This window comes from Pangasianodon hypophthalmus, chromosome 24, assembly GCF_027358585.1.
Source record: "Pangasianodon hypophthalmus isolate fPanHyp1 chromosome 24, fPanHyp1.pri, whole genome shotgun sequence".
NCBI lineage: Eukaryota > Metazoa > Chordata > Actinopteri > Siluriformes > Pangasiidae > Pangasianodon > Pangasianodon hypophthalmus.
Window position 1 is genome coordinate 2764179 of NC_069733.1, and position 20761 is coordinate 2784939.

At 39.6% G+C, this 20761-nt stretch overlaps 1 protein-coding gene across 2 annotated transcripts in view; it reads right to left on the bottom strand.

The window, feature by feature from the left end:
* unc5db (unc-5 netrin receptor Db) overlaps window positions 1–20761 on the bottom strand; it is a 154107-nt gene that overhangs the window by 12905 nt on the left and 120441 nt on the right. For both annotated transcript variants that reach the window (XM_034299177.2, XM_026940090.3), the window contains exons 9-13: window positions 19831–20016; window positions 14647–14916; window positions 11414–11498; window positions 4723–4894; window positions 518–742 (exon numbers count right to left, since the gene is read on the bottom strand). In XM_034299177.2, coding sequence (XP_034155068.1) covers window positions 518–742; window positions 4723–4894; window positions 11414–11498; window positions 14647–14916; window positions 19831–20016 — 938 coding nt within the window. The remainder of the gene's footprint in view (window positions 1–517; window positions 743–4722; window positions 4895–11413; window positions 11499–14646; window positions 14917–19830; window positions 20017–20761) is intronic.

A 20761-nucleotide genomic window follows, 5' to 3' on the forward strand; every position in this document is an offset into this window, starting at 1 on the left:
GTTGTCTTTTAACCTCAACTTGAGTGGAATTAAAATCGTAAAATACTCATGGCCAACTCTGTTCTCACTGAAATAGCTGCATGCATGACACTGACTTATTCATTTAGTCCTAAATGCAGTCAGAGGCACTGTAATGCTTCATTTATTTTATGCATTTGAAAGAATTCCTTTCATGCATTTTTTATGAACAGAGTCCACACACACACACACACACACACACACACACACTCACACACACAGTGTTAACCATACAACTCAATATAACAGTCACGGAACGTCTTTGTATCTGCTTAAACTTCATATTTTCAAAAAGGATGATCCCATGCCATGCCAACACTATAGCTGCAGTGCAGTTTGAATTATTCAGCACTATGGAAAAAAGAGTTTATCTATAATCTTTTGAGATTTCCCCATTATGGTATTCCTGCACACCCACACATCATCGAACCACAAATGTGTAACACAGTGCATAATTTGCAGCCATTATGTTACTCGAACACAGACTCGTGGTGCTGACCTGAAAGGCGTGAGGTGTGTCGTCTACGCAGTACACTCGCAGGCTGTAGCTCATAGAGGAGTGTGAGCTGCCGAACACGGCCACCTTCAGCCTCTTGGTGGCGCCGTCGCTCAGCGGTTCACCCACGAGGGCGTACGAGCCCGGCTCGCTCAGCAACAGGTGGCACCTTCCAGAGTCCAGGAGACAGTAACAGGAAGTCGAATCGTCTTCTGCTGACATCACTTCCTGTGGATGGAGGAGAAAGAAGGTTTAGTGCAGGCACGTACGGCCAATACCACCTTTAGTAAGGTATTTATCAAAGTTTACTGCAAATGCACTAATGTATGCTTGGAGAGAATTCCCCTACGTGTACAAGTACAAAAACTTGTAATTATACTTGAAGAAAAGTTTCGTATGTTAAAAATACTAGCACTTCTTAAGTATACTTGAAGAGAAGTGTACTAGTGTATTGATATGCTATATTGATATTTTGATATGCTAGCATTTGTAATTGTACTCAAAGTACACTAGTTTACTTTTTATATACTTGCATTTCAAAGTATTCTCAAAAAGATATACTAGCATATGCATACCTGTTTACTTTGATATACTAGCATTTTAAGTATACTCAGAGAGAAGTACACTGACTACTTTTGATATCCTAGCATTTGTAATCATATTCAATGAGAACTACACTAGTTTACTTTTGATATGCTAGCATTTATCAGTATACTCAAAGAGAAATACACTGTCTACTTTTGATATAATCTATACACTAGTTTACTTTTGCTATACTACATTTTCTTAGCATACTCGAAGTGTTTGGGATGCTAGCATTTCTAAATAGAATAGTACAATAATAAATAGTACAATTAATAGCATTTTTGAGTATATCTGAAGACAAGTATACTAGTCTACCTCTGATATACTAGCTCTTGTAAGGATACTTGAGAAGTACACTGGAGTACTTTTTATATACTATATTTATACTTGTTCAAACCTTTGTATGAACATTCAGTCCAAACCAAGTACAAAACTAGTGAATGGATGCTAGAAATGTGGTAAATCTTTAGCGTGCTTTCAGTATACTGTGACTATATGCACTAAATGCACTTACAGTATACCTCTAATGTCTTTTTTGTAAAGGAAAAATAATACCTGTAGCAAGAATTAAATCCCGCCTCGAATTTAGCACTGGCGCTTATTTAATCGTCTTAGATTCTCTTCTGCCATGCACAGCTGTTTATGAAGCGATGGTGGTTATATGTGTGTAAAATGACTATGGGTGATAAGACGTTAATTCTGAGGCATGCACCGAAAGCAATTTATTGTCTCCATCTGCTGAGATGCCTACTGCCATTTCCCCCTTTAAATATGAAATCTTTGTCCAGCTGCTATATACAGCAGGAGCTACACTCGCTTTTTTTTTTTTAGAACGAATTGCTTCACCAAAGCCAAGGTCATATCTCTAAAGAATAACAGGGGTATGCTTATGAGGCGTATACATACAGCAATATGGCTTCTTTTCAATATCATTTCTTAGTCTGAATCCAGACTACAAGTGTACAGTGAAGTGAGGACAAAGGACTCGACCTGAGCCGGGATGAAACGATGATGTAAAAGTGTGAATGGAGGTGAAGAGCAAGCTGTTTACAGAGGTGAGCTGACACCACCACCGGCTCTCTGTGCCTTACCAGAGAAGGTCATTGATTCGTTCTCACTATGCTGACGTTGATGGATCCAGGGCTGGCACAAAGACTCTCGCTTTCAGTGAGGCGAAAAAGTCAATTTGCTTCTAAAACTGGAATGTTTGTTAGATCACTACTGAGGATTGATGCAATGTGCTGAAACAATGTAAGATCTTAATTCTAAAAAAATAAAAAGCACAAGGACAGCTAGCATCTGAACAATGCAGTCTTTCTCAAGAACCTGTAAACGCTCTCTCTCTCTCTCTCTCTCTCTCTCTCTCATATATATCTCTCTCTCTATATTATATATATATATATATATACACATATGCATACATAAAACCACCTGCCTAATGTGTAGGTGTGTAGAAGAACTCTGAAGGTGTGCTGTTGTATCTGGCACCAAGACATTAGCAGCAGATCCTTTAAGTCCGGTAAGTTGTGATGTCGGTCCTCCATGGATTGGACTTGTTTATTCAGCACATCCCACAGATGCTCAATTGGACTGAGATCTGGGGAATTTGGAGGCCACGTCAACACCTTGAACTTTATGATGCTCTTCAAACCATTCCTGAACAATTTTTGCAGTGTGGCAGGGCGTACTATCCTGCTGAAAGACGCCACTGCCATTAAAGAATACCGTTGCCATGAAGGGGTGTACTTGGTCTGCAGCAATGTTTAGGTAGGTTGTATGTGTCAAAGTAACATCCACATGAATGCTAGGAGCCAAAGTTTCCCAGCAGAACATTGCCCAGGGCATCACACTGCCTCCACCGGTTGGCTTCTTCCCATAGTGCATCCTGGCGCCTTCTCTTCCCCAGGTATGAGATGCACACACACACCGGCCGTGCATACAACTTTACAACGTTGGGATATAAAAGGAAATGTGATTCATCAGACCAGGCCACCTTCTTCCATTGCTCCATGGTCCAGTTCTTTCAGGGTTGGACGGGGGTAACCATGGGCACTCTGACCGTTCTGCGGCTATGCAGCCCCCATACGGAGCAAGCTGCAAAGCACTTTGTGTTCTGACAGCAAAAAATGCTGCACACTGCTCCGGGTGTGTGTTCACAGTGTGTGTGTGTGCGCACTTGGATGGGTTAAATGCAGAGCACAAATTCCGATTCGCCACAAATCACCATACTTGGCCACAAGTCACTTCACTTCACTATTACAGCCTGCATTGAACTTTTTCAAACATATATATATATATATATATATATATATATATATATATATATATATATATATATATATATGGTCTATGAAGAAAATTGCCTGTTTTTATACTGAATAATAATTTAAAAAATAATTAGTATCTCACTGAACCATGCTGGCATCCTGCAAACATTATCTCTGAAATGTAGCAGAGGTGTGAGGCCTTGTTAAGCCTTTGATTTAGCACTGAATGAGTGACCAGGTCAGGAGTGACACCTTCTACAGGGTTCTTTCTCAGATTGCTTCACATCGCCGATATTTTCAGGTCGTTTTCCCCAGTGGAGTCGGATCGATAGCAGCTGTGTTTGATGGCCCTTTGGCCCGGAGGTCTTGTCTGTTTGACAGTTCTTTTGGCCTCCCTGTTATTACATGGCAAAATTGTCTTGTTTTCGTTGTTTCCTGTACCACTTTCTCACACATCACCACCTTGTTTTCCTCTGGCTGCATTCAGAAAGTCTATAAAGTCATGCTAGCCTCACACAACACAGGGTGGAATAGTTAAAGCTTAATAGTAACGACATTGAGTAATAGCTGTACTATTATCTACTACAAATATGCAACATGTGCCGCTACAATCAGAAATGAAAATATTCAAATCCAATTATTTATGCTTTTATTTGAAATTGTAAGTGAAGTTTGTAGTTGAATTAGATCAAACTGAAACTGTATTCCACTAATTCAGATTCAAATTTCAGAATAATTCACCCAGAGACTTAGGCTTAAAATTAACCAATGATCCCGAATGACTCGGGTGTGTATCAGCAGTTAGCTAGTAGCTAGTGTAAGGTCCACTGTGCCACCAAAAATTTAATTTAAATTTACTACATTTGATAATACATTCTAGATTCTATACATTTAGGTTCTCTGACCAGTTTACGGCTAATTCCTCTACAGCTAAGTCTATCTAATTTGGAGCAAAGTTCCCAGACTGGTTCAAAGCTGTTTATTCTGTTAGTTCTGTTAACAGTTGGAGAACTTGGATTCGATTCCCTCCAGTAAATTCCCTCTACTGTTATTGTGCCCTTGAGAAATGACCCTAAACTTCTCCCTCCACCGGCCTCTGTAAGACACTCTGGCTTCACATTGCATAAGAGAACCTCTATCTCCATTTTGCTTCATCTATTTGACAGGAAACAAGCTCTCTGCTTTGTGAACTGGAGATGTACACACATTTCTTTTTGCAGTGTTTTTTAAAGATAACCTGAACCTTGTACAGCGCGAGAGGCGGGATGATAAATCAAAGGCAGCCACTCCGCTCGCCAATCTGAATTTCAAATGAAGCCGAGGTCGAGAGAGGAGAGAGGGGAAGACGCCTCGTACCTCCCACTCGTCGTCCTTCGTTTTCTTCTTCAGGCGAACGCTCCAGTTCTCATCGGTGACCTCGGCACAGTGGGCTATCGTCATGGCAACTGGGGAGGTCAGACTCAGGCCTGGGGGGCCGTACGTGACCTCTGGCCCCAGCAGGATTTCGCATCTCTCTAATGATGGTGCGCTGCAGATATGAAAAATGACAAGGCAAAGTTTTCACTAAAAAAAAAAAAAATTAAAAATTCCAGAGATCATCATTATGTTCAGATTGTAACAAAGTGAAATAAAAGTGTTAAAAATGCCCCATGTTTGTAAATCTGAAACAAAAGACTAGTGTTAGTGGCTGTCCCATATGCTCTATGTCTATCAGGAGGTTCATCAAGCACGAGAAAGGATTGTGATCATCTATTTCTCTTAATCTCATTATATTGCGAACAGTGAACGTTGTTATAAAATATAAATATAATCTGGGTCATTGCGGCATCCTTTGCTAAATAGTGTGCCTAACCAGGGGGTTAAAAAGAGCATTAACGAGCATTTAAGTTTTGCGGACAACTTTACGATTTCGCATTCTCCCATCTGGCTGGATTTAACAATCAGGTAACATAAAACAAATCAGGACTGTTTTTGTGTGAACAAACCGCATGATCCTACACAAACAATTACCCCAACTGCCAAGTTAGCAGTCTTGGAAATCATTAAAGGAAGCATTTTTTTTTTTTCTGAGAGGTCCACAATTCTGCAGAAAGAAAAAAAAAAAAGAAAAGAAAATAGCTGCTGATTCTCGAAGGGCACCTGGGAGCAAGTCATTTAATGGCTGCTGCATATTCATAAGACTCTGTGTATAATTTTCAGCCTATTATCATCACTTTCCGTCTTTTCCTTGTGACTGTGCATGAAACACAACACAAAGCCCATTAAGGACGAGTTAACGAAGGCTCACGTCCGTCATGAAATTTCGAGTCAAAGGGATGTGAGGAGATCTTGTAGTATTCTTAGTAAACTTTTTTTTCTTGTTTATATTACAATTACTATTAATTAAAGGATACATGGAGCATGTTTCCAAATGGACACGTTGAAAGAGTTAGAAAGAAACAGCATGCCAAGTAATTAACTTTAGATTTTTTTTTTTTTTTCATTTTTATATCCTCTTTGACCTCTGTTAACAAGAAAATATTTGGCAAGGCAAACACCCATTAAATATCTGAATTTATATAATATCTTATTAGCACTAACTTCTCTAAGTTCTCTAGGTTGTATCTGAAGCATAAAAGGCTTTTCAGAATTCACTGCTGAAATGTAATTCAATGTCTCCTGAGAGGGAACAAGGACCATAACTGTCAATCAGCCTATTCATCTCTGCCCACTCACTTATATTAACAATTTCATACTTCATGCATGATGGCTTCCTGAAGAAACCGCTCATTATTTCAGGTGTTTTTTTTTTTTTTTTTTTTAAAAAAGAAACCTAGCTTGACTTTATTCAATCACTGAGAGCTCCTGAGCCTCGAAGGCACTTCACATATCCTCGTTCAGTGAGATTGTCATCGGTTTAAGCACCAGAGATGCCAAGGAGAACTTGTCAACACACTTGGATGGATGCATGAATAATACCTCTTCAAAGTAAAGACAAAATTCCACATAGTAAACATTTTAATACTGTTTATTTACACCTACAAATACCCGTACAATGGATTTTCTCCCACCCACCAGCCAGTTCTTCCCTGTTATATGAGAGCTACCTACAGGGGAGGGTGAAGGCTAACATGCGCTTACTCCAAGACACAATCAACACCTTCTAACCAGTCAGATCACTCTTAGAAATCCAAATAGTCAAAAATAAACAGCCTTAATTCATAAGGAAATGTCCCAGTTATTCGAAAACAACTCAACATACGAAATATCAGTGACTGTAACCTGAGACTCGAATCATAAATTCTTCCTCGATGAAACACCAAAATGAATCCATCTTGAATTCCTGAACCACTTAACAAGCTTTTCAACAAAACAATCATTATTAGTGTTTAATATCTGAATCAAAACTCCTGCATCTGTAACACGAGCCAAAATCTAGATTGTCACATGACACCTGTGAGACCAGACGCCAGAGCATCTAAAGCGCCTCATCATCTTTCCTTGAAGTGATTCTATTCCACATTACTGTCAAGGGTCTGTTGCTGGAGCTAGCCAGGTCTGTAATGAGGTGCATTATTCAAAGTGACGGATGATTCATCCCTGCGAGACTTAACGAGGAATGAAAGGGAGCCATTAGTGGCCACGCTGCTCCTGACGGGGTCTCAGATTTAATGGATATCTGATAGAGTGGAGGTGCGGGTTTTAATACCGCAAACAACCTCTCACATACTGATACATATGTTTAATATCGCTACGGTTAATGACTTGACTCGTGGGTTTTGTAAAATCCTTGTAATGACACATAATGCGGAGGAGCTCTCGAGAAACAACAAACAGGCAAATGAACAAACAAACAGATGGAATAAAATGCTGACATAGAATAAAAGCTTGGCAATAGAGTATAATCTTATTTCTGACGGGCTTAAAATATCTTGGAGGGAAGTCACCTTTCAGGTGGCAGCTGTGATCGATTGTGTTTGGTGGATTTTAATGGATTCCTATTATGCTGCAGAGAGAAGGTGCATTCGATGTGCACTATCTGACTGTTGGAGAGGTAAATTCAATTCTCCACTGCTCCCTCCTGGCCAAAGAAGGGTCTGAGTGACAGCTTCATGGATGATGGCTTCAGAGGAGGGGTAGAGAGAGAGAGAGAGAGAGAGAGAGAGAGAGATAGAGAGAGATGCTCGCTCTCACTACAGGTGAGAACAGAATCTGTTTATAAGCACAGAAAGTGACAGATCAGGGACAGGAAATGACTGGGCAAATCCCAGTCCTCCAGCACCATGCTTACACTAAGTCTGAGTTCACTACTGAGCAGTTATTATTACACCAGGTTTGTATCTAGTTAAATTAGTCTGTACTAATTTAATCAGAATCACAAAGACGAACTTGTACAGTTCCTCAGTGACATCACTCGAGTTCATAATGGGTTTCAACCAGATGCCCTGTGGAACTTTCTGGAAAGCTTTTGATCTAATGTACCTGAGAAAGCAAGGGAACTATCTTTCAAAACAACAGCGTCTTTCCCAAATCAGAAAACTGTTGTGTACTGTTGACAACAATAGCCCCCCTAATAATATTTCAGTCAGATTCACGTCAGTTTTGGGTTTGTTACATTCCAGAAAGATCCGGAAACGTTGCTAGACACGCTGTCAGAATCGACTACAATGCTGGAATGTCAAAATTTCAGAATGACAAAGAACATCAGAAAACAAAATTAACCTAATATCTTAACTCAATATAAATTACTTCTATTCATTTCTCCATCAAAAATGGATAGTTGAAGATTGAGAGTTCAAAAACATCTCCTGGTCTTTTTCCAATCTATAGCCATTCAGTGTTGGTGCCCACTGTAGCTTCAGATTCCTGGTTTTGTCTGAGTGGTACTTGATATGGTCTTCTGCTGTTGAAGCCCATCCGACACAAGGTTTTGACATATTATGCTTCTGAAATTCTCTTCTACTCCCCACAGTTGAGAAGAGTGGTTATTTGAACGCCAATAGCCATTACTGGAAATACTGTAGAGGGTATAGATACTTTAAAATGCTAGAACTTGTGATTCAGATACATGCAAAAGTGAAACATATTGAACTAATATATATATATATATATATATATATATATATATATATATATATATATATATATAACATCTATAGCTTCTATATTAAAAAATGTTTTCCCAGGATGCCACACAAATATGTAGGTATGCAATTATTTGTAATGCAATGTTTTTTTTTTTTTGTATTCAAATGCAATTTGATTATTGTGAAAAATACCAGGTTTGTACTTTGGTGCCACAATATAATAATTAATGAAAATATTTAGCTATTGAATAATAGCTGTCACAAATGTTCCAGTTGTAACTGCAAGTAAAAAGTAACTACTGTAAAGAAATATGCTGGAACTTGGTGCTAATATCAATATTTGTATACAGCATCAGAAATAACAAAGGCAACCATTAAATATTACGTTTAATTGCACGTTATCACCATATAACAGTATGTACTAGTATCACCAGAGTTAACGTTTGCATTGATAAAACAAAAACAACAGTAGCATCATTGGACAAAAGAAACACCTGTGCTTTCCTATGTCTTTATGCCATGGAAGAGGTCTAAATGGCTTATAAGGTCACACCTTCTCCATTCCTGACTGTTCTGCAATGCAGCGACTCTCTCGGCTAATGGAAAGCTCGATCTATGTCCATGTGCACAATGACTCGGAACACTCCCATTTTGCATCCGCTGACCGTAATTGCGTCCCATCGGCCCCTTGTTCCCTTTTAAGGTTGCATACGGAGTGAGCAACGACAGCCAAGCTGGTTCTCCTTCAGCGGAGATGAGACGAGGCCGGCACAGGGTCGTTACTATGCTTACTGCAGGAGTAAAGGAACTTCATGTACTATGAATTACGTTTTCCATGGCAGAAGTGAAGAAAGGATTTGTAGAGCAATAAAATAGACAAAGTTACGTCAATTTCTCATCAATAAGTCACACCTACATAGCTGCCTACTGATTAGCACACAATAATAAAAATAGATTTATATATCGCCCCACTAATATACACTTTGTTATTAATGCGGTGTTGTTTCATGTCTTGCTCCGTAATCCTACTCAACATTTCATCATCTATGTGTATATGGATTAAAGGAAATTAAAATGTAGCTCAACTTAAAGCCATGTGCTATTTAATTTCATCTGCTTTGACTTTAAAGCATTTTGGGAGGACAGACTTCTAATTTGAGACTCGTTTTAAATATGCTTTCCCATGTGATAAGCCTCAATGGCGCCAGGCGGCTGCGTGTTTTGATCCTTGCTCTAAAGTCATTTAAGCCAATTAAAGGAGGGAACATGCAAAAACACACGCGCCTCCAGAAGGCACTTGTGACTCGACTCGCGAGGGCGAAGGGGGAAAACGATCTTCTCACAGGGTTCCCGCCGAGAGACTGTGATTTGGAGAGGAGAACACTCACACCATCTGTTGTGTGTTTGTGATAGTGAGAACCGAGGAAGAGGAAAGGAAGATTGAAAACACAAGGTCAGAAAGACAGGAGAGGAGATTGAAACTGATCTCACAGGACCTGGATGTAGGATTTTCCCCATCATGCGGCCTGAACTGTAGAGATTCTGGTGTTCTTTTGTCCTTGACATGACCTTTTGCATTCACTCATCCACTGATCTAAAACAGTGTCAGGATATGAGTGAGTGATACAGCGAAAATATCATACCACAGTATCTAAAGACATTCTTACTATACACTATTATGCAAAAGTACAGTAAACTATAATTTTTAATTTAAATTAAATGCAAAAGGTAAAACAAAACCTTTGACACAATATATATTTTGATGTCCAATCAGCAACTTGTTACTCTAATCATCATAAGTACTGCCAATACTTACAGTTATTTAAATTTATCGCAATATCAATATCACATCATCCTATCATACTATCCAGTCCTGCAATTAGCTACCAGGAATTTTGTGTTTTGGAATATAGCCATATCTGATTGGTTGCCTGTCTGCAAGGAAAAGGTCACAAGTTTGTTGCCCAGAAAAAAAAAAACAATGCAAGATAATATTCACTGCCTATTCACTCATTTTTAGTCACATGTTTAGGGTAAAAGCTGGACATCTGTTAATCATATCTCAAACTGATGTGTTAAAACCAAGTGGAATTTGCTAGATAAAAAAATCACCCATGAATGAGGGCAAATTTCATGACAGGAATTTGCGTAATCCCACCAACCCGGTTCTGACCACTGTCGTTTTCCATACTCTGGGCCACTTCTGACCTTTTTTGTTTTCCGGAGCTAACAGCGAAACCTTCTGTTATGTTATGAGAGCGTTTACATTTTTTTCTTCTATTTATTATCTAGTAATAACAATGTCCCCACTTTGTTGTCAGCGCGGTACAACGGCTATCTTCTTAAAGAGAAAAACAAAAATACAGCACCGACATATGCAATGTGTTTCACAGTGGTCGTTTCATTTAAACTAACTGGTTCTACCCCAGATCTTGCGAATGTCTAAAGGCGGCCATTTCCCAACCTCAATCTAATTCACCTCTATCATGACATCTACCAATCAGGGAGGATGAAGACACGTATGTGTTTCATTGAAGACACGTGAAGCCACTGGATCTTTTCAAACTGCTGTTCATGCAAGGGTTAATTATGCTCTCGGACTCCTGGACAAGGCATCATGGGGATTCTTATTGTGGACTGATTAAGCAATTCCAATTGTTAAGTCTAGCCTCTTGTTTTTCTCCTCGTTTTCCTTTCTGGTTTGTAGTAGAATTGTGTTTTCTGGTTTCTGGCGTGTCCTCAGTTGTAGCTAATGTGTGCCTGCTCCCTAATGTTCCGGAAAAGTCCTCATTGAACATGTCAAGCGCACATATATATATATATATATATATATGTGTGTGTTACCTTAAGATGACCCCGAACATATTGCAATGTGATACCGAGTGTATCGTATGAAAAATAGGAAGACATATTGACCTGTAGTTAAATAAGAAAAGGAAAGAGAGAAATGTACAGAATGATGGAGGGATATTTTGTTTCACCTGGACTCTCCTTGATCGATGAGCATGTACATTTCCCAGGACGTGTCCTCGGCGATCGCCCCGTGGGACACCAGCAGACTGACTCCTGCACAAACAACACGCCAGACATCTGCCGTCAGCTCACACGTCTGAAGTGCACTCTTCTCTGAAGCAAGCTGAAAACTTTCAGTGCGCTGATGAATATGTAATGAATCACATGGGAATGAAAATGTCCAGCTTCTGGTAATAACTCTGAATAAATGCATTGCAGTGTAATTGCTTGTATGAAAAAAAACTTAGTCATTCTCTCAAATTATAGACTTATTTATTATTATAATTATGCGACTTGGCTATCCACGCAATGCACTTCTTATTTCCAGGTGCTCAGACGTCATCATTTGACGTACACTTGCTAAAAGAATTCTCACTGGCTGTTTTGTTAATATAATTGACTCTGTGTCTGAGTATTTATGTCACATAGTTGTGATTTTTTTTAAGAAATAGCTCGAGTAGAGAGCATCTCAAGTGGGAATACAAGATCTTTGGTGATTTCTCAGTTATGTAGAAGAATATGTGATGAATGTAAGATTTTTTTTTTTAATCGATTTCGTCTGCCCTTGGGTTCGACGTGGTCAGCACTGCTCTGAGATCCAACGAGGAGTCTGTTTTTGAAATGATTTGGTTATTCAGAATAACAAGAGGATTTACTCAGGATTTATTAAAATGGAAGGAGTGTTATTGAGTTGCACTCAGAGTGTATTATCTGATGCTGAACTGTGGACTCACACTTCACACTTCACCGCTGAGTATTTTAAAACAACATTCTGAAATCCAAAGGGCTTGAATACACTGCACAGAAGTGACGTTTTGTGTAAAAGTGCCGAATGGACAGCAAAAGTTTGCGCACCCCCCCATGCAAAAGAACCACAGGTGTTTACGGCAACAAAACAACACGTGCTGTTTGAAAAGAAGTGATATATCGAGGGTTTTTTTTTTCCCATTATTAATATCTCAGACTTACCAATTCATAAAAATTTGCACAACTCTGATTGTATAAAATGTTGCTTATATAAAATGTTGCATAAAAAGGGTTAATGTTAGGATTGGGGTGGGGCTATTGTTTGCACTTTTTCTTATAAATAAGCATAGAGTGTTCAATTCTTATGATTACTGTGGAAAGATCGGGTTTATCGTGGCATCTTGGGTCATTTTGTCAGACGGACAGAGACTGGTAACGTCAAACTATCCTCTTATAACACAGCGATTTGCTAACAATTACAATGTTTTGTATACTCTTTGACACTGTATACTTTTACTTTTAATATTGTGGAACGTCCAGGAAACAGGTTAGTTTCTATAAATACTGTGCTGTGGTAGAATGTGAATGAATGCGCTTAGATGAGCAGCGTAATTGGATGGTGAGTGATCTGGTTAAGAAATAAAGTATAAAATGCGGTCACTTCTGAGACACAGGAACATAAAATGGAGGAAGGAGCAGGCTTGAGTGCTTTCAAGGTCATTTCTCTGTGCTGTTAGGGGCTTTCTGTCGTCTCCTTGGATAGATAAGGGACAAAGAAAGAGAGAGAGAGAGAGAGAGAGAGAGAGAGAGAGCTCTAGTGCTCTAAAAGACCAATAAATGTGTTGGTTAATTTTCTCAGTTTATCCTTTTTTATGCATTCAGTTTTTAAAAATCTTTTAACCCCGTGTCATTAAAGCTGTTTTGTTGAATTTCTTGAAGCTTATTACATTTTTGGACCAATTTCTTTTTCATTATCCAAGAATCTGTATGTAGCCGTGCTTTCGCAAATATCCTTGTAGAGTGTTTTAAAACTGCGTCATGACAGTCATTCAATCACACACACGCTGTTGATTTCTTTGTGACTCTAAAGAGGACTGAAGTACCCTTCAGAAGAGAAAGCAGGTCTGCTGGACTGTTGACCTTTTTGCTCATTAGCCAGTGAAAATTGTGATTGTCTCACGGCACATCATGGCTAAATGAAACACGTCTCATCGTGCTTTCTGCAGCGGATTTGTGCTAATGATGCTGAGATTGGCTCTTTATCATGAGAAAAGGTTTAGGAGTGCTGGGGGAAAAAAATTCACGTCTGTCTGCTGACTAAAGGCATAAAAACATAAACTAAGGCACTTACATTCAAAGCTATAATGAAGCTGTTCGCCCTCAGACTCGCTGTTAAACAAAGACAGCTATAAGAAAGTAACGTTAATACTGCAGTTTTATCGTTTCTTTAAAGATCACCAGAACTTTCTGTCTCCATTAATAATACTGACCTCGGCCTGCTCTTAAGTGTGTCACGGTACAATTCAGCTCCAAATTAATATCTGCATATCTATTTACAAACCTGTACAAGCATAAATAAATAAGCAACCAAAAAAGGCGAATAAATAAATGAGCTAACGATAAGTAAACAAATAAATATGCAAACAACCAGATAAATAAGCAGACAAAGAAAGAAACACATAAGCAAATAAACAAATAAGCAAACAAACAAAAAAGCAAGCAAATAAATAGAAAAAATAAGCAAATAAACCAAAAATACGCAAAATTTATAATCAAACAGCCAAATAAATTAAGCAGACAAATAAACAAGTAAGCCAATATGTAAATAAGAAACCGATAAATAAGCAAGCAAATAAATAAATAAATAAATAAATACTAAAAAAAATCAAATAAATAAACATCAAAGAAATAAGCAAAGAAATAAATAAATGGCCAAACAATAAGTGAACAAATAAGCAAATTTATAAGCAAACACACAAATATGCAAATAAAAAAATAAACAAACTAACAAATCAGCAAATAAGCAAACAAACAACCACATAAATAAATAAATAAATAGATGAGCAAACAATTATGCAAACTTATATGCAAACACATGAATAAGCAAATAAATAAAGAGTAAGCAAATAAATAAACAAACATTCATAAATATGTATGCAAATAAATTAACAAATAAACAAACAAATAAAAATGCAAATAAATAAATAATTTCTCAGTTTTAACAAACTGAACCCTGCTCTACCACTTAAATGTAATCTTAACACAATTTCTTTGTAAATGTAGAAACTGTGATTAAAGCCAGGACAATGTGATATCATATCAGATTTGAGATATTTCAGATTTCCAGCACCTCTAGGAACCTGTACTATAGAAGAAATTTTGAAGAGAACTGAAGAAAGCTCATAGAGACTGCACTTTTGGTTATCATTAGAGTGGTGTATCTCCACAGCCCTACCTGCATTGGGCATGACCAGTCGTCCTCCCTGGTGTCCGAACATGCCGCTGCTCCTCAGATGAGTCCTGTAGGAGTTGTAGGGTCCGTTGTTTGTGGGTACCGGCGACGCCAGGCCCTGGGGGTAAGTCTTGGCATGGTACTCGGCTGTGAAGGAGCTCTGGACTTTAGCCGTGGCGTCAGGCAGTGGGTCGAACAACTCTTTCCCCACAGAGTCACGGAAGCTGTAGGTCTGCTCAGGCCGGGCAGATGAATTCAGAAGCAGAGGATTGCCTGCGAGAAGAAAGATAGGATGATTCTCTCTTGTACAATAATCAATATAACCAATATCGATGGATAGAAAAGCCCAAAAGCACTCTCAGGTTGCTGTACTAGTGTGTGTGCATTTTGCAGCAGTGCATAAAGCCAAGGCTCAGGAGATCAGACTGGCAAGGCTCATCCAAACAAGCTCGAGCATTCTCACCACACTACAGAATGTAGAGTCATAAATATATTAAACATGGTGAATATTTATGATCTGAAATCAGAGTGGTCACAACTGGACTGTCAATAAATTAGAGAGAATTAAAGTGGATATTTTTAATCATTAAAAATCAGCCTGAGGTTGTGATCACTGGAGCGGATGCATCAGTCTCGCAATCGTTCCTGATTATTCTGCGCTCGTGCCGGGCATGAAATAAGTACATCAGAATTAAAGACCAAACGCATTTGAAATTGTATCAAATGAAAAAAGAAGTTGAAAACAGTAAAGGTTCAATACTTTTTAAAGATTGAAAATGGTACCAAATGTTAACATCTAATCAGCTGCTTTAATTCAGAGTTTGTAACTTGTGATACCTACAATATCTCAGAAAAATGTCTTGTGACATCACTCATCATGATATCGTCATTATATCGTCATGATGTCGTGATATCGCACCATGCAGGCCAAATGGGAAAATACTGTAGAAATATGGGTGAAGTCAGAATATCAGAAAGTGTAAGAATCAGAAAGTGTAGCATCAGAGAGCAGTGATTACAGTTTTTATCTGTTTTTTTCCACACTTTGTAACTGTGCTATAAACACCTTGGTTTAACATTTGCTGTGGGTGCTAAAGTGAAAAGGTTATTTTAATATATTTAATTATATATATATAAACATGAACAACATATATAACCTAAAGCTTCTACACTTCACAGTTAATATGAACCTTCAGGGACAAAAAAAAGCCACCATTTTGTCCTCCACAAATCAACCTGGTGTGTTTCATTAGCATGCATTACAGGTCACTGCTTCTCACAGGTTGTTTTTAATTGCTGGATTTTTACTTTCTCAGAAATGTTTTTCTTCTCGCTGTTAGCTATGACTCAAATCTCCCATGGTGTGATATCTTTATCATCTTCCCTTGCCCTAGCACTCCCGTCTTCCCTCCTACCTCTCTTTTTCTTCCTCTTCCTAGGGAGCATCCATTTGAGCTCTCTTTGGGTGACCTTCTAGTTTTGAGAAGAGTGACTAAATCGGGATGATCCCAGCGTGAGCTCCGGCAGGCGGTGGTCATACTTCACCGTTCCTCCTCCACCTCTGCCAGCTTGCCCCTGTGCCCGGCTCGCCCTGTGCCACGTGCCGCACAGACTGTAACCCTCATCCCAGCTGCCGCGCAGCAAGAGGCGCGAGGCTAATGGCCCTTTATTTTTAGGAAAACCATAAATTACCCCAGGCGCACAGATCAGTGTCACTGACATTTCAGTCACCAAATGCTTTGTGTATCTCGTGCTATACACACAAGCGAACACTGATTCAGTAATTTGGAGACACTCTGATTCAATCTTTCGTTGCATGTGGTGATGTTTTAGCATTGTAATAATGGTTCAGATGAATCATTCTCCAAGATGTTGACTTGATGAGTAACAGAAGCTACAATAAATTTCTGTTCGTGTGGCATAAGTACATGCACGAAGAAAAATAAATAAAAAAAAAAATCATCCAAATAAATAAATGATCAGCAAAAAAAAACCAAACAAAAATAGTTCTGGGGCTTTCACCATCTGTGCTGATGCAGTAAGAGTGAAATGAAACCGAGATGCCTCCATGCAGAGACACGCTGCACTTGACATGGCATGCCATCAGCTCTGCATTTGAGATGCAGCCAGTTAAAAGGTCAGGCAGCTTCAGAGGAGATGATGTTTGATAGTGTGTGTCTTCTAGAGGTGAAGGATCGACACTTCAGACATCTTGACTGCAACACCGATTAAAAAAAAAGTAAGCTCGGAATTGCTGAAATTCTACTTGGGGAAATAAAGGTGTCTTGATGGTCTTGGTGCATGGGCATGCTAGGGTAAGCAATTGAATTAATGAACCATGAGTATTAAAACAGATATTCTTGCAAATTTGCAAGCGTGAGATGTAACACAGAAGTTGATTTTTCCAAAACAGCACAATGAACACCCACTCAGATCTTAAGCAAACTTCAGAATCCAGTTATTAGTTGTTCTATACCACATCACTAATCTGATTAGTCAAATGGTGTGGATTAATTTTCTATAACAGCAGCTCTGAGAGAAGAGCGGCTGTAATTCAAATCACAGCTTTATATTAATGTGGCATTACTTTATTGGGAATACTCATCCCTTCATCTGATGGAGAACGGGAGAGAGAGAAAGATAATGATAGAGAAGGAAGGAGTACATTATGTTTATCACCTGAGCTGCTTAATGTGAAACAATGAGCTAGTTTTTTTTTTTAAGCGCAAAAGTAATTAAACTGAAATTAAATGTCAAGGGCTGGCATTGTGGCCCAGTGCGGAGTGTTAGTGCAATGCTCATCTTAATTGTTTGTATGAGTGACTTCATGCAGTCTGAAAAACTGAAATTTTTTTTAACCAAATTAACATGTGAATTTACAGATCTGAAGAACACTGCAAGCACTAAAACCTGGTGCTTAATTACAATAAGCAGGAAAACACAAGTGTCATACCTCCTCCAAATAGTTCATTAAGAAAGACAGTGTGCTTCTACCACTCAAGGACACTTCACATAGCACAAAGTTGGTAAAACTACCACATGCACACTCTATAGATGTGGTGTGGTCCTAGAAGGTCAGTGATGGGATGTCTGCCAGTGCAATGCCATTAGAAATAACAGTAGCCTACTAGACAGAAAAGAATGATAGTGACTATGGTCCAGTAGTGAGAATGGCTCTGGCAGGTGCTGTTTTATTACTGCATATTACAACAATTATAATCACACCATCACAAATTATTGAGCTACCGTCATTGTGGAATATTGGACCTATTAGATCTACTAGTCAAGCACTCAACAAAGTGAGGTTTGGTCCTAAAAGCTCACTGATAGGAGATACAGGAAGGTTCAAATGGTGTGGATGACAATATGGAATGACAGTGGTCTGACAATTATGTTGAATGACAGTTGTCTTATAGACTTAAATGATAGTCACTCAATACTCTTAAATCATAGCTGTACAATACACTTATAGTTGTACAATAGATGTAAATTGTAGTTGTTCAATAGGCAGCTTTCACAATCATCCAGGCTTGAATGATAGTTGCCCAATAGGCAGGACATGACTGTTGTCGATTAGACAGAATGACTGTTGTCCACTAGGCCATTGTTCCTGCCTATTTGACAATAGTTGTCTTCCAATAGACAGGTTTGACTGTCACCCAATAGGCTTAATTGGTAGCCATCCAATAGGCTTGAATGACAGTTGTCCAATAGGTAAGAATCACTGTCTTCCAACGGGCTTGAATGACAGTCATGCAATAGGCAGAGAGGAGTGAAGTCCAATAGGCTTAAATGATAGTTGTCCAATAGGTGGGAATGACCATAATCCCGTAGGCAGGGATGATTGTCGTCCAGTAGACAGGAATGATAGTCCTTCGACAGACAGAATAATAGACCAATAGTCAGGACTACAGTCGACAAATAGACAGGAATGGCTGTCATACAGGAATGGCTGTCATAGGCAGGAATGCCAGTAGTTCAATGTGCCTGAATGGCAGTCATACAATGGGCTTAAACAATGGGCTTAAACAATGGGGGCAGTTGTGGCCTAATGGATAGAGAGTCGGACTTGCAACCCAAAGGTGAACCTGAAGGTTGTGGGTTTGAGTCTCAGGTCCAGCAGGGATTGTAGGTGGGGGAGTGAATGACCAGCGCTCTCTCCCACCCTCAATACCACGACTGAGGTGAGACCCTTGAGCAAGGCACCGAACCCCAACTGCTCCCCGGGCGGCGCAGCAAAAAAGGCTGCCCACTACTCCGGGTGTGTGTTCACGGTGTGTGTGTGTTCACTACTGTGTGTGTGCACTTGGATGGGTTAAATGCAGAGCACAAATTCCTAGTTTGGGTCACCATACTTGGTCACAAGTCACTTCACTTCACTTAAACAATAATGGTCCAATAGGACCATTATTAACACAGGCCCAATATACAGGAATGTCTATGGTCCAGTGGTGGGAATGACACTAGCCCAGTGGAAGGATAGTGTCAGGAAAAAACGTATTGTGTATTAGACGAGAGTGACATTGAGAGGAATGATAGTAGCTCAATAAGAATCATTTACAGTGCTCAGAATGATGAGCAGGAGGGCTGGGACAGCTGGGCTAGTTAAACAAGACTGATGGGTTGCGGGAAGATACCCAACTGAGCCCACATCCCCTCCTCCCTTGGTATGGTTTGTGTGGTGGGCGTTGTGTGGAGCCAGAGGGTAAATTTGCCTCTCCAGACCATGAGCACAGCATGGTCACAGTGACTTGCTGTTACCATGATCAGCCTGTGTGCTACAAGACAGGAATGATAGACTCACTCATAAAAAAGAATGAAACTGATGTTCAGCGCAGCATGCATCTCTGATGAGTCTGGGTGAGAATGTGCAGTTTAGACAGAACTGCCACAAGCATCTATAAAGAACTGATCAGGAAGCAATCTCAGCAAGGACATATGGGTCAACACTGAGACACTTTGAGCCTACGTTCTGCATCCTATCATGCATTAAGAACAACTCTACAGACCTTTAGTTCAAGCAAGCCAAGGGCAACACTGCATGATCTCATAAATCTATTACGTGCACACAGCAGAGTGCGAACATCTGCTTCCACTGCCTAGAACTTTTTACTCCATCAAATACTCACTGAACAGAAATGAATGGGCTGAACAATCTAAGCCATCATTCAGTCTATCCTGTCTCACCTTGTCTGGTAGATTTGAAGTTGAAGGACTGGAATCCACCAGCGAGGGCAGACGAGTCAATGACATCCACTCCGTATTCACTCTGGCTCCGGCGATACAGCGTCACAGATATGATGAGGACAGTGACGGCGATGGCTCCTGCTGCCAGTCCCGAGTACAGTGCCACCTCGTTGGAGCCATCCATACCTGCAAGACAAAACCACACAGATGTGGCAGTTTGCATTAGCTGCATTGGAAATATTTAGCAAATGAGAGGATGACTATTACAGTTTGCAAGCATAACATGCTTTAATGAAGAAGTATTTCGGTTCACACAAACCCAAACACAAAAGTGTTATGTCATGGTGGTCACCTAGCCAATCTATAATTTCATTTATGAAAGCCATTTTTCTTTTATGTTAATATTATCAATTACTTTTAAAAAAGTAATTTTTCAAGAAGGCATGTGACTGTATAATAGTCCAGGATTTTGAAATAGCATTGATTAAAAAAAAAGGGTGTAAATAACTGTAACTACTGGCGTAAGCAGTTCCTTTTCCAAGATGAATTTCCCCCCAAAAAAATGGCTGGCACAGAAAGTGAGCATTAACGGGGGTCATGGTTCAATTACTATCGCTAAAAAATGGCTGTCACGTCCAGCGCTCATGATTAGTCTGGCAAATCCCTTGGACACCTGTGCAAACGGGAACAGGTGCAATATGCATACGTTTAGCAGCGTATGACGATGCGCTTGGCACATGTCTGTGATCTGGGAAGGTGCAAAATTCCAGGACTCTCACAACTTTAATCAGAGACGCCGCAGTGTGCCAGCACCCCACACCAAGCTACATCTGTTCAGCTGACCTCTGCAGCGTGAGGACTCTGCCAGCTCGCCGAGGACGGAAAAGGGCATCAACCGTGCTGGGAATGCGACGCTGGGTAACTGCTTGTA